At 44.5% G+C, this 14,886-nt stretch overlaps 1 protein-coding gene across 5 annotated transcripts in view; it reads right to left on the bottom strand.

The window, feature by feature from the left end:
* Window positions 1–13,942, bottom strand: part of ap2a1 (adaptor related protein complex 2 subunit alpha 1) — an 18,162-nt gene extending 4,220 nt beyond the window's left edge. Inside the window, exons 1-17 of one of the 5 annotated variants that reach the window (XM_019884826.1) lie at window positions 13,716–13,942; window positions 12,911–12,998; window positions 11,161–11,372; window positions 8,881–9,074; window positions 8,658–8,787; window positions 8,075–8,176; window positions 7,244–7,503; window positions 6,942–7,110; window positions 6,604–6,741; window positions 5,741–5,923; window positions 5,026–5,123; window positions 4,723–4,954; window positions 3,772–3,960; window positions 3,536–3,690; window positions 2,285–2,347; window positions 670–732; window positions 230–312 (exon numbers count right to left, since the gene is read on the bottom strand). In XM_019884826.1, the coding sequence (XP_019740385.1) occupies window positions 230–312; window positions 670–732; window positions 2,285–2,347; window positions 3,536–3,690; window positions 3,772–3,960; window positions 4,723–4,954; window positions 5,026–5,123; window positions 5,741–5,923; window positions 6,604–6,741; window positions 6,942–7,110; window positions 7,244–7,503; window positions 8,075–8,176; window positions 8,658–8,787; window positions 8,881–9,074; window positions 11,161–11,372; window positions 12,911–12,977 (2,338 nt within the window). In that variant the 5' untranslated portion in view covers window positions 12,978–12,998; window positions 13,716–13,942. Of the gene's footprint in view, window positions 1–229; window positions 313–669; window positions 733–2,284; window positions 2,348–3,535; window positions 3,691–3,771; window positions 3,961–4,722; window positions 4,955–5,025; window positions 5,124–5,740; window positions 5,924–6,603; window positions 6,742–6,941; window positions 7,111–7,243; window positions 7,504–8,074; window positions 8,177–8,657; window positions 8,788–8,880; window positions 9,075–11,160; window positions 11,373–12,910 lie in introns of all 5 variants that reach the window. The other 4 variants (XM_019884827.1, XM_019884825.1, XM_019884829.1 and 1 more) reach the window with 4 other exon arrangements.
* Between the last annotated feature and the right edge of the window lie 944 nt (window positions 13,943–14,886).

Here is a 14,886-nt window from a genome sequence, read left to right on the forward strand (position 1 = left end):
CATCAGGCGAGAAAAGAGCAGCAAAGACAAGGGACCCCAGACTGACTCTGACCATGACGAGAGCGAGCCTGGCGTGTTTGATGCATAGCTTGGCCAGCCGTTCACTTCGGACACAAAAGATGAGGACTTTGATGGATTTGTGGATGCACTGTCGTTGCCCGTTGAAAAGAACCCGAGCGCGCCTTGGCTCTGACCAATTATCTGTAAAGCTTTGGAAGCCGTTACTCACCAAGATTTTGACGATATTCCGACTTGATGCCAATCTGTAGGAGCTGATTCTCAAACAAAACACCGTTGTTCTTGCACACAAACCTGTTGAACAAAAACAGCTCAAAGTGACTTTCGTGGACTGGACAGACCCTTGAAAAACAGGTGAATGACATTCACAACGCTGAGGGCGTTTTGGATGTCATCCATCCAAAAGAAGCAATGACCACCCCAAAAGTGCAACATTCACTGTCCGGCCTGGTCCCTACGTGCCCCGCTCAAAGGGAACTTTCGCTGCGTTAGCTTTTCCAAAAGCGATTCGACCGAGAATATATGAGATTTCACAGCCGAGTGGGAAAATATTTTTCCTTGATAAGTCAGCCACACGCAACCTGTTGCGATCACGCAGAGCCCGGGCGCACAGACAAAGCAACAAAGCTTTCGAACGGAGAAAGAGCTTACTTGTTAAGGAGTTCATCGGCCTCAGACAGAGGGGGAGCGGGATCCTCAGAGGGAGGAGCAGAGCTGAAAGACGGTGCAAGGATGTCGACAGCCCACAGAAGAGAAGAGAGGAGTGAGATGGAGGAAGACGAGAAAGAGGGCATCCCCTCAACACATGCGCAACGTGGCAATGTGATGATGAAGAGTTGAGAGAAGAAAAAGGAAAACCAGATCAAATGCGGAGATGGTTAGTAACAATGTCCAACCACAGTTTGTACAAAAACAACAACAGAAACCAACGCCAGCAGCATGTATTTGGGCATTTTCTATTGTTTTGGTTGAAGAAATCAACCTGACATAGGCTGCACTGTACTGTCATACAATTTTGTCTTCGATCAGAATTTGGACATGAACAGGCAATAATACCCTGAAAAGACTCGCGCAACAGGAAATCAGCACTTGATACGTTCTGCATCGGAGAACAGAATCAAAATCCAAAAGAAGAGAAAATGAATCCCTTTCCAAATACATTTTGACCGCATGCTACCACAGACACGCTTCACATGATTCAAGCAGCACAGGACACAGGCTACGGAGATGCAGGAGCTCGATGCCATCAACTTGCTTGCTATGTAAAACACGTTTACATCAGAGTGTCTGTGACTTATTCCTTTTTTTTTTTGGTAACGTTACCGCACATTTATAGGTGCAGGGGTGTGGGGTAAAGTGTTCAACAAATGTACCGGATTAGACCACCACACAACGTAAGAGCACTTTCTCTGGCGACCACTTAGAAGCAGTCCTTCATGCCTTCGTCACCTCTCGGCTGGATTACTGTCATGCACTTGACTTTGGAGTCAACCAATCCTCCATGAAGCCTCTCCAGTTGGTCCAAAGTGCTGCCGCTCGCCTCTTGACCGGTACTCGTAAGAGGGGAGCGCCTAACTCCTACTCTGGCATCCCTTCGCTGGGTCTGTTTTAGAGTTCTTTTGAAGATCCGATGATTTCTTTTCAGATCTTGAAACGGTCTCGCCTCACCTTACCGCTCTGAGCTCCCGCACCCCGGGCTTGCTGTCTCAGGTCTGGGGACAAGACACTATATTAGCGGTAGCGAGGACTCAGCGGAGGCTCCGAGGGGACGGAGGCTTTTCTGTTGCCACTCTTTCTCTTTGGAATGACCCCCGCTGAACGTTAGGCATGCCCCCTCGCTGCCCATCTTGGTTCACACCAGTGTTTGGAAGATAAATTGTGTTCTTTTAATCAGAAATGGTTTATTTGTATTTTTGAATATAGCAAAAGTTGTACAGTCCAGCTATTCTTCTCATTCTTCCCAGCTTCACCTTTTTTGAAGTAACCTTGCAGCCCATGTTCAATGTCATTTTTAGCTTCTTTTTTTTTTTTTTGGTCATGCCGCTGAAAAATGGATGGCGCGCCGCAAATGGGCACCGCTGATGTAGATTTTTTTTTTTTTTTTTTGTGTGTGTCGCTCTAAGCTGAATGGTTGAGCAAGCTACCCATTCACAGAAACATCTATTAACAACACTAGGGCATATTTCATCAATGCCATTATGACAGCATGAAGATGTCATAATTGTGGTTTTCTAGCTGAATCTGTTGTTGACTACAAGGCCCTTACTCCGAGTCACCAGAACCCTCCACCAAAAAGGAGTCAGAGGTCTCGGTGGGCTGTTCCAGATCTCTGCCAATGTCCAATCACGGTATAGGGCAGACATTCAACCAAAACACAAACACACACACACACACACACACACACAGGAAAAAGGAGAGAAGGAAAAGAGAAAAAGACGAAAGACAAGTCACATACACGGTAAGTTAAAAAAATACATATAAAGAAAAGACAAGTAAAGAAAACCTGCCAACCAGGGAGAAGAATAGACAAGTCGAGCACTTCTTCTTGAAAGTTAATTCGAATTGCACTTACAGGAGGTCCCCGAGTTATCCAATTCCAATGACGTCAGGATGTTGCGTTAAACGCAAGCAACAACAGAATACAATGATTTTATTCAATTAAATATAGGTTGAACATGATTTGCAAAGCATTGTATTCCGTTGCTATTTATGTTGAACACAATGTCTTTAGAAGTGGGTGTGTAGTTTGACGATCATTCTTACACTCACGTTTCTACCATGAGATACCGTTACCGTGAGGGGATGACATTTTTTTTTTTCTTCAGCCATATCCCTCAGTCGTTCATCGATGGTTTTCGAATTTGGTCGGAAGGAGGGCAGAATTCAACAGCTCTCAAATTTTAAAATACAATTTCCTCCAGGTTGGCAGGTCCAGAGTTGAGCAACAGTATGTCAAGCAGCAGACAAGCGCATGTTAAAAAGCGGTCTTTCGGGACAAAGACGGACACAAACACCAAATCCAATCACATTAAAAGACAACAAAGTGTCAGAAAACAATGTTTTGTTTTGTTTTTTTTCTTTTAAAGCCCTTCGGTAACAAGGCAAGTTGAAATCCAAAACCTGATGTAACCACACACCTTGGAACCAGCATGCCAATGCAATCTCATCAGTACAACTTGAAGGAGGCAGAGGAACATTTCTTAGTTTGCCTGTCACCAGTTTTGAGTTGGCAGATGAAAGGAGATTTTTTTCAAGTTTTCAGATGTTATTCGTGTGAGCTTGGACTCCATCTGTGATTTGAACTACCATCTACCATCCGTAACCGTGTTACTTAGGGACATGTCAACGCAGAGAGGGGACAGTCGACTAGACAATATTGATCTCTTCAATTGGCCAACCAACAGCACACGTTGACATTTGCCCTACAATGTGATCATATCAGGAGCAGCTCCCGTTGGACTTTGGCTAACGGGCACAAATGAATTCTACGTCTGTTCATTAGGATGATGACCTTCACCTTAGAAAGCCGTCGTCGTGAACCGCAGCAGAGGGTGCGGCGGGCCCTGCTTCAGAGAACACATCCACCAATAGGCTGCCGGCACTGGTTGGAGCAGTGCCAACAGGCGGCCCGGCTCGAATCCCAAGGAGGTCTGCTGATGGTGATGGGGTGGACTGGAAGAAAACGGACACTTTTGCATGAGAGCCACGAGGGGAAAACGTGGTTGACTGCCCACCCTCCGACAGTCCACTTACAGCATTGGAGGCAACCATTGCTGATGTGTCTGGACCCCGATCACCGCCTCCGTTCAGCTCCCCGCCCTCCCTTTTGCTGTCCTCCAGGTCTGTCACCGACACGGCACCAGGCCCCTTTTTCTTCTTCAGTTTAGCCAGAATTGAAGACTCCCTCTCGGGGAAAGGAGGCATCTCCTCCAGAACAGTGGCCTAGGAGAACAAAAGAAAAAATATCAATAAATTATACTATGACGAGACAGGAACTACTTTGGGGGTGCATGTAGAATTTGTAACAGCGCTCATTGCCATACGAGCCAAAAAAGAGGATCCTCAGTTGTAAGGCGCTAGAAGGGTAGACCAGGGTCCGCTGCCAGAACGACGGATAGCGCTCAACACAGCGTAAAGCTCCAGCTGTGCCGATGGAGCGATTTCATGTCCCTCTGAAGGCAGCTTTGTATTTTAACTGCAGTGGCAGCGTTGCGCCACTCTCGAGGCGCTATCTCAACAGTGTTGCACACAGTTTGTTTCACTTCTGCTCATAGTTCATTTGATCAGTTCGATAGAGTGCAGAGTCTGCAATCAAAAACCCCTTTTTGTGGTCTTGATTTAGAAAAGGAAAGTCTCATTTAGATGTGTGAGAAGTCCCAAAAGTAAAAAAAAAAAATGGTGGTGCCATCCTTGAAATGCATGCTTTTACAAAAAGGTCTTTCTCGAGAAATTTGATGAAATCTCATTCTTTTTTCAAAAGAACGGAAACGAACAGAAACTTTTTTTTCCGGCTGAAAGAAAATAGTCATCTTTCTTTTGGTAGGCTGCCGCAATAATCTGTGGCCCTTGCAAATCAGTCAAAGTCCAATAAAACGGCTGGGATTGAGGGCTTTGTGGCAGGGAAAACGGTGCGGATTCAATGAGTTAATTAAGTCCAAAAGTTATCGCACATGTATACATTTCAATCCAAAATGACGGAATTACCAAGACATCGGTACTGGCGATAGAAGAGAGCTTCAAATACTCCACGGCACGCTGCTGGAGCTCCACGTCAGAGTTGCGAATCTGGCTATCGCAGCGAAGAACCTCCTGAATCGTGGCCTTGGTCTCTGGGAACAAGTTGATAAACTTGATGTAGGCCGACAACAGCAGGGCACGAGTCGGCACAGAGCAGAGGTGGAACTTGGAGTGAAGAAGGTTGAACTGCACCAGGGGGCTGGAGAAGGGAACACAAGTTACTTTGTGTCCTGTCAACTGAACATTGGGTTGCCTAAAACAGGCACATACCTAGAACGGGGGTCACCGGCAATGAGGTTACCAAACTCTCCGAGAATGTAGCCTCCAACTTTCACCATGTTCTCATGACAGGCGGGGGCTTGCAAGGCCTGGAAGAAAGAGTAACTCCATTTTTCTGTCGGGATGACTACAGAGGACAGTGCCAAAGTTGAACACAATTCATGAGAAGCAGCAGCAACATTTTAGTACTAAACACTGTGCATGAAATAATGTTGGATGAGGTTTCACCGAGCGGCATGATACTGAGGAGAAATATCAGCACAAGCAGCAGCAGCGCCAATGTCAGTGCAAACTAATTTAACTCATTCAATGCCAGCGGTTTTCCTCAAATTGAGAAACCCGGCGCCAGTCATTTTTCACCATTTTGACTCATTTTTAAAGGCCTACAGCAAAGTGAGTTCTCTTGGTATATAAGCATTGAACCTACCAAAATTACGTTTGAACACTCTTCTTTCAACATAAAAAAGTATATTTCTACATTTTACCATTCTTGAGTAAATTGCAATTTATTGCAAGATAACACCCTTTATCAAAGCCCTTTATTCATATTTTTGGGGTGAGAAACACCCAAAACGTATTTATACGTTTCTGCACTAAATGATCGGGGGTTTTGCGAACATAGTTTTGTGTTTTGGCATTAAATGAGTTAAGGGATTTTTTTTCACGCACGCTTTAATCTTCACAATGTTGATCAAAGTAGTAGTACCTCAAAGACTGTCTTGGCAGCATAGCCTTGCACATCATCACGGTTGATGACAATCTGGATGACACGGTACCATACCTCTTCGCTGACATAATCGCCAGCTATGCGGATGAGGTTGAGTATGGTGTCGACGTACCAGGAGTAATCGACAGCATACTTCTCGGCCAGGATAGCTACCTTGAGCACCTGAAAGACAAAAAGTAAGATCCAAGATGGTGGCCAGGTTGGCAGCAGTCGGCAAGTGCTCTTCAGGAGTTCTGCTTTTTTTTTTTTTTCGTCATCTGGTGTTTGCCGTCTTTCGTGTGGACCCGATCTGGACTGTTTTCAGCGTTTCGGCCACGACACTCGTGTGCTTGGTGGTTGCGCCTTCTCGGCAGCGCGCGTGCGCCAGCACTGATTTTGATTGGGAGGAATGTCGGCGCTATTTGTCTGTCGCCACTGAACAGCCTCCGGGCGCTTGTGTTTTATCTTATGTGTTGTGTGATATTATTTTGTTATTGTATGTTAACTGTTGTGTAAAGTGCTTTGCTACAGCTGCAGCTGTTGTGAAAGCACATATCAATAAAGATATATTGTATTGTATCAAACTCAGTCATTTGATAAGATTGTTTTGAGAACATGCCTGACTCAAATTAAGATTCTGTTTTGAACATGCACATTTGGATTTGAGTCAACACATGTATTAGAAACGAATGAATTGCTATGCCTAGGACGGATGGATGCATCCGTTCGACGCTTTCAAATGGGAGGGAGAGGAGGCGTAAAAATGTATTACATCATCAACTGCAATTTCCCCACTACGCAAATACGGAGCAAAAAATAAAACGAAAGAAGCACATTATTCTTATTCTGTCCGTTTCACACACCATCTCTTCCCTGATGGAGTAGTCAGCTGTCTCAAGGTAGCTGAGCATCTCAGCTACAATCTGCTTGGCATTGCTGCGATCACACATGGCGTACAGCAGATCTGCTGCCCTTTGTCGAACACTAACATCCCGCTCAGTCTGCAAAAAGAACAACGTTGGGGGGGGGGGGACGGACAAGAGATGAGAAAAGGGTGGAGACTGAATTACAAAGGTGTATTAGCATGCGTGGACTTTAAATATTGCTCAGAGTTAGTTATATTGTGTTATTTTTAAAAGCAGTTGTGCACTGATGCGAAGCGAAAAAGTGGTTTCAACCGATCAAGTGCGTGATCAATCACCTTGAGCGCGTTTATGACAGTCTCAATGTGCGTCTTGACTGCTTCATGAGAAAACTCTGAGCTGGCCAGCGTACACATGCTTTCCAGAGCCAAGTAGCGCAGGTTCGTCTCTCTGTGCTGCAGGAACTGACCCAGCTGGTTACAGGCTCGCACAAGCAGATTTGGCTCACTTTGAAACAAAACATATGCCAAGAAATATTTCCGCCACATCAGTTTGAAAAATTCACATTGAAACTATGTCCTCCGGTGGCTGTCTGTATTTGATTCCCCGGTGACGTCGAGCGGAGGCTCCAGTTGCTCACCTGTCATAGTGGATGATAAGGGAGATGGCCTCAAAGAGGATGGCATTCTTGGCATTGGAGTGCTGTACTTTCTTTGACTTGGGTGGCTCCTGCGCCTTGTTGAGGATGGTCTCCAAACACTCCACCAGACGGCCCTTCACCGCGCCATCTTCAGGAGGAGGATAGCACTGCAGCAGGCGCAGCAGCTTGCAAGACAGCCATGGGGCTGGGACAAAGTAGTAGGTGTAGTCTTGTAGGTCGGTGGAGGCTGATGAGACAATCTAAAGAAGCGCAAGACAGAATGTTAGAGGCTCCCTTCATCTGGGAATGTCAACACACAAAGAATAGGAGTGTACACTGTTATCGCCTGTGAATGACATTACAATTCTTGGATTGGTTCAAACAAATCAATTCATCCATCAGTTGTGCTGGCGAATGACAATGACAAGAAACTTGAAAGAAAAAAAAAACGATGGACAAGGCAAGCGGGTTGTTTTGTCCGTCACCGGAATCGTCACGAACTGGGTCAGTACCGACCGACTCCCGTTTTGCTAATGACTGACGCAAACACGCAACGCCGCCAAGAAGAAGAAAGAAAGAAAGAAAAGAAATAAGAAGGTCTGTGGGTCCTAAAATAGTGATGACAAATTGTAATTTAGTTATGACAGAAGCACGGTTAAACAGACAGAATGATATTTTAAATATAAACAACGAGCTTTCTAAAAATGTGGCCGAGTAATGTAATCATGTTCATCTGAGCTAGGCCGCATGTGATAAAGCAATGGACTTGCTCACGAAGAGCTTCAGTTACTTGAGAAATGTTTGGTGTTCCAGTTTGTGCGAATTACTCACCCTGCTAAGTCGAGACACTGCCAAGGAAACGCAGGTCTTAAACTCATCTGGATTCTTCTGACTCAAACAGGTGATAAGAGAAATGGCGGCTGTAACCACACCCTGCAAATATAAAAACAACGAGAGAAAGAGTTCACTTCTGTCTTCTTTGCAGGGCAGATGACAGAAGCCATGATTTAAGCAAGAAAAAACACACATGGAACAGGCCAGCCACTGATGTGAGTTCAATGTAGCTCGAATGAAATCAAATAAAAGAGGGCAGCACGAGATGAAACTGTGAGGAACGGGCTGGCTGGCTGGTTGGCTGACTCAAGTCACGCGTTAGGAGGAAAATCTGGAAAATGGGACTGCTCGCTGCAAGGGAGCCAGAGCGCTTCTGCCAACGTGCCCTTTAGCAAAGTGCAGCTCGACAACTGCTCGGGGCGCTCTTTTGCGTGCAGTCCAATCAGCTCGCGCCTTGATTCTGTGTGCGTGTGAATTTATGGATGTTAAATGCAATCGAAAGAGTGTTCATCAAATGAACTGCACTTCGCCATCAATTAAGAATGAAAAGGTTTGCCGCTTCATTCAACTCTGCTCTCACCATGTGTTGGTCATTCAGAAGGTGCACCACGCGGGACGTCCATTCCCCCATCAGCACCAAGTCCGGAGAAGTTTTATAGAGCCGCAGCAGACACAGGGCGGCTGACTGCTTGACACTGTCCATCGTATCCCTGTGGCAGATGTGAGCATTTGCATCACGTTCAGTGGAACCCCAACGGTTACGTGGCCAAATGGAGTAAGGGCTCAAGCAAAGTCACGCTCACCCAGCGACCAAGATGCGAGGGATTTCACTGGCAAAGGCCTCCGCCATCTCCCGGCTGCCCACGTTGGCGATACAGTGAAGCGCCAGGCACATGAAGGTGGGGTTGCGGCTGGACAGGTCATTTTTGATGGCATTGTTAATCAGGCGGATCAGTTCGCTGTTGCTGTTGACCAGAACGGAGATGAACAGGTAGCCCTGCAGACACGGTGAATCCATTGAGAAGGAGATCGCGGCGCAGTAGCACACAGAAATCTTGCCGCTATTCCAACATTTCAGATACATCGATCCCTCGTTGTCCCCGGTTAACGGGGACCAGAAACCGCCGCCGCAAAAGGTGAAAATCGTGAGGTAGGACTATTACTCTTATCAAAAATTAGGAGCATGGCAAGATAACCACCATGCGTAGCGATTCCTCATGCGTGGCGGTTAAAAAGACACATGATGCCACAAGAGAGAGCTCAGTGAGAGTAGAGTGCACCAAAGAATGGCCCTTTTTTTTATTGCATGTAGATCTGACATTGAAGGCCAGGACTGAACCCATAAACTTTTCTCAGAACCTCTTTTGACTTGCACCTAACTTGGACCGAGACGTGTGGAACCCAGCATAAACTCGACTGTGGCGTCGGTTGGTAAGCGGTAGCCAACATTTCTTTCAAGGAGATACATCATGGAAAATGTCGTTTTTAATGTTTGTTTACAGATTTGATGAGATTCGGGTAGCCCTTCCGTCAAGAGGGAAATTAAACTGAAGCAGGTCACAGACTAAAACCCTGGGCCGCTCCTCAAGTCGCACTTGGTCGAGTTCAACCAAACAGGATTCTAAAAGACAATGAACATGCATGAGGTCAAGTGACACGTGGGCATTTGGAATCCAACCACAGTGTGCATCAAAAGGATGAACTCTTATTTGTCTTGGTTTCTTTTGTCATAGCACCTGTTGAACGCATCTGTAATCACAGAGCGGAGAGCTAGGACTATGACCCGAGAACTGGCAATTCAAATATTGCAAAAAGCAGTCCTCGTCCCTGCTCGGACTCAAGCTAAGTAGACTATTTATAATCGATGAGGAAGAGCTGAAGATACATAGCGAAGTGGACTGTTTTAGTGTTTCGGTGAGGCAACTTTCATTCGACCGTTCCACTCTATCACCATCACTGTGCTTGTCGCACGTCATTAAAAGTGGAGTTCACATTTAATTTTATACCTGATAGAAAAAGTGGTTGACTCTTTCTTAAAGTATTATGATTATTATTATTTTACACATCAATTACAGTTGAGGATGTTAAAAAGCTACTTTAATCTTCAAAATATAACTAAGAAAGGTTTTACGACACCAACAGTCCCAAACCCTGGATTTGATCACCTCCCTTATTTTTGATGGCATTTTAAAATATGAACAAATCTGAGCTGAGCTGACCTACGGTTAAAGTTTCTCAAGAATTTCCACAGTTAACAGTCAACTTTGACCGCTTCCAAAAGAGACTACCGACTCTCTGATTCTGCTTACTCAATATTTCCTGTTCCTGTGACGACGGTCAACCAAACATTCAATGTGGAAATGTTAAGCTGACTTAAACTGCATGAGGGCCGACAGGAAAAAGAAGGAAAACTGATCGAAAGCATTGGCTTGCCCTTGATAGTCAAGTCTGATGCGAACTGAGGTTCCGAGTAATAAAAGTAGATTCAGACTGCGAGACCGCGACGAAGCCGTGTGCGGAGGCTAACACAAAGGTCTTTGATCCCCACTTCTGTCAACACCAATGGTCCGTAAACTCTTTTTGGTGTGTGTGTGTGTGTGTGTGTGGGGGGGGGGGGTTCATGCGTCGTGTCTACCTTTCATGAAATTCTGCATTGCGGAAAATCAATTTGTGCAATTGTCCAATGTTAATTTTACATTTGAGCCGGAAAACAAAAGTGCTTTTGATTTTACAGCGGCACAAATTGGGATCATTTTTAACACAACCAAAGAACCCAGCTTCGTAACAACAAGTCATTGGGATAATTGTGTCCAGAAATATGATTCTGTTAACATATATGCTGTAGATACAGTGGATATTTTTTTAAAATCTATACACACACACACACACACACACACACACACACACACACGCACACACACACACACACACACACTTGATATTTTTGTGAAAAATGCTTCTTGGCGGTTTATCCCCAGCGGGGGTCCATTGTCTTTCTTATTTCCTCCAGGAACATTTGTGCCAAATCGGAGGTCAATTTGAGGTGCCACTGGTTCCGAAAACCAATGCTGACGGGAACTTACAATCTGCTTTTCTGTATATTTGTTGGAACTCAGCAGGTTGACGGCCTCCATGTGTCCAAAGTCAATGTCGTGGCCAAGCAGGAAGATGAAGAGCAGCTTGCAGACATATTTCTTCTTGCTGTAGCCATCGAGAGCTTTGTCCCCTTTGAATTTGGAGCGAATATTGGCCAGCTCTTTATTGATCCTCTTGATCTCGGCTTCCTTGCTTTTACCTGGTGGGTGAAAGATTGATTATACGGTAGCATGATGGCCTTGACCATGCAGGTAAAACAAATACATAAATAACAACCAAAAATGTACAGAATGCTGGTGACATTTGTTTCCTCTCGTCTTTCTCACTGTCACGCTTTGTTTTTTTCTCCAAATTTCGGACACACGGTAAAGTGCAAAGTTCTTAGCAACCGCTTCATTATTTTTATGTTTGGTTTTTGCAATTGCATGACGACCATCAACCAAGGAAACGTCAGCGACGTCATCGTGTTTGTTTGTCATCCATTTGCGAGATAGCTGGCTGCTTCCTGGTTTATTAAGGATGATGGCTGGACTGGCTGCGCCATCATGTTCCCAAGGGATGGACGGTTTCACCATTTATGTAGAGCCGTTCGAAATGTAGCAAAATCATCCTTTCCCCTTGACCCTTTGCTCGAACAGCTTTGCTGGGGAAACAGTTATATTTATATTTATTTGTATTGTCCCGATAGCTACACACCTGCACTATGGATGTTGATGAATGGCTGCAGTGAAAAGCATCACAAAGAACAAAAGCTCGCAGTGGCCCTTCATTTTTTTTTTTTTTGACAGTACTGTTTTATCACAAATATACAACCTTGGGAAACAATTGATTTCCAGGGATGAAAATAAAAAGCAGTGACATACAACGGCTGCTTTGCAAGAGGTTTAATGATTGGAGTAAAATAACTGGTGCATTTCCCACATAGCTGACCTGCTTTTCAAAGAAATTATATTAAGCGGACTGTTTGAACAGTTCCAATCTCCTATTATCCATTCAGATTCTATAACAATTGTTCTCTTAAAACTCATTCGCTGCCAACCCTCTCAGTTACAATGCATATTTGGCGCCTACAGTTTTTTTTGGGCAGTGGAAGAGTCGCAAGTGATCTGGAACCTATTCCAGCTGACAATGGGCAGGACCTTAACAGTCAAGTACAGAGCAAAATTTCCAATAAATAATCAATCAAATTGAGAATGATGTAGCCACAAAGAGTGACTTCAACACCCTTGGCCTATAATGTGTAAAATAAGTTGTCCAACTGCACACCGCTTAAGACCTGATATCTTCTCGGGCGTTTCCATGTTTAAATAAATACAGTACAACTAAACAGTTGGATTGGTATTTTGGGGTGTATGAGGAATACGTTTATTTTTGCAACATTAACATAACCGTTGCGCAAACGTCGTCTTTTGTAGAATTTTACAGTAACCAATCCCAAAATACACCTTGGAATGTGTTAATATTTTTCTAATTGTGGTATGACACCAAAGTGGAAAGGTTAATGTCTGGTTTGCTATTCTGCACTTTAATAACAAACTGCAAATTGCAACAATGCAACTGAAAAACTGGGGGGGAGAATCTGTTTGTCAAACTATACAAACTTTAAACCGATGGGGGTGGAACATGTTACAACCAGAAAACAAGAGTAACGTCAAATGATTTTTATCAGCTTTGGCGGAAGGCTGCCAACAAGCATGCCAAAAAAAAAGAAAAGAAAGAAAAAGAAAGGTCACTTACAATTCCTTATGTCCGAAATGAAAACGGCTAATCCGCGCATTCCATCTCCTTTCGACACAGCCGGCATTTCTGCAGGTTTTCACTCGGCCTGAAAGTAAAAAATATCCGCCGTTGGTCAGCTTCTTCGATGAAGAGGACGATGGGCAACTTGGAAGTGGAGGACGAGCTAGCTAGCTACTTAGCGCTGTCCGTCGATCGTTAAGAAAAGAGAAAACTTTGTGATTTCGTGTTTTCTGGTGATGTTGCTTTGAGTATGTGGCAGGCTCGATGGCATTGATCATAAGGTTCGCTGAATGGCGGTGAGCAAGGCGAAGCACGGTAAATAAACCTCCCCGTTAACTGGCACCTTTACGCTGGCTATATGTCAAGCTATTTCATTCAATCCTCCTCGAGCGAGGATTAAACGCGAAGAACACGACACACGGCTACGGTAGGAATGTACTCGATATTTAACACTTCGCGCGGCCTTGATGTCTTGCGGACCAGCGTAACAATTGCAAAAACTGGGGGCGTCGATGAAAATCCCGCACGAGAATACGCCGTTAAGTTGTCCTCGAGTCACAGGCGGCGTACGGCTAGCTGAAGCGCGAGCTAGCTAGCTAGCTGGCTGGTTGGTTGGTTGGCTGGCTGGCTGGCTAGCGATAGCGTTCAAATGCTGCAATATATCACCGGTTGAGCGAAACAACAACACTTTACTGTTTGTTGTCAGCCTACCGATACAAAGCGTAGCTGTGGTGTTTTTATCGTGCGGCAAAGGAAGTATAGCTTAGAATTTCCGCGTGTTCTAATTCTCCAGGTCTTTTACCCCGCTCCCTGGGATCAAGCTCGTGACAGCAGCTGCACTACAGCGTGACCGCGCGACGCACTCGTGCACGCGTACGCTCCCTCCACTATCTACCCGTCGAACGCCAAAGTGAAGTCCCTGTAAAGTGAACATAAAAATGAATTCTAAATGTGACACACTACAGAGAAGAGTGTTCTTAACAAACCTGCCAAATGTGAATCGATAAAACATTCGCCAATTATATAAAGAGGCTCCGAAGTATTGATGGGCGATACCAGACATTTTTTTTCTGACAGGATACCGATATTTTGTTTAAAAAAAATTTACCCCAAAAAATACATGCTAATAACCGATAATTTAATCTGTTTTGGTCAGCAAAATCGGTGTCAAAAAAACTTTTCCTACGTTTGGAAGGACGTACCTCTTCATCCTGTCTTACCTGATGGTGTTTTCCAAAAAAAGGCAAGGGCAGGCAGGGTAGTATGAAGTTTCGGAGATTTGACTTTCGGAAGAGGGTGGCACAGTGGATGCCTGGTTAGCACACCTCCCCACAGTTCGGAGGTTATGGATTGAAATCTGGGCTTTGGCCTTCTTGTGTGGAGTTTGGATGCGCTCCTGCATCTGGTTTTGTTTACGACAGTTTGTCTGGTTCTTTCTCCCACATTCCACAGCTGACGGACTCTAAATTGTCTTTAAGTGTGAATCTGAGCGCGAGTGATTGTTGTCTATACGTGCCCTACGATTGGCTGGCGACCAATTCAGGGTCGACTTGGATGGAGGGACTCAACCATTGACTCTGTCACCGACGGCTATTTAGATGTTTCAGTAAACTTAAAACGCTGCTCTATGTTTATAATGCGGTCAAAAAAAATTTAAGGAAAAATATCACCGTTTAATATGACCCAAAATGCATGTTTTTCGAATGTGGAAGGAAGCTGGAGTATAATAAAATAATTTTACAACAGAAAATGATGGAACTAAATGAATGTCTCTTTAATTTTAATCAAAGTTACGACAAATCACAATTATTTTATTATATGTTTGCACTCACCCATACATAATGAACATTTTAAGTATGGTCGTTTTTTAACCTCATCGACCAATGACCTTGTCCATCTGTCACATTAGAAAATAAAAAGTGAGCGTCAATTTGCCAACCGCACGATCAAACAATTCACAGACATTATGTAAT

Source organism: Hippocampus comes, unplaced genomic scaffold, assembly GCF_001891065.2.
Source record: "Hippocampus comes isolate QL1 unplaced genomic scaffold, H_comes_QL1_v1.1 scaffold46, whole genome shotgun sequence".
In the NCBI taxonomy this organism is placed as follows: domain Eukaryota; kingdom Metazoa; phylum Chordata; class Actinopteri; order Syngnathiformes; family Syngnathidae; genus Hippocampus; species Hippocampus comes.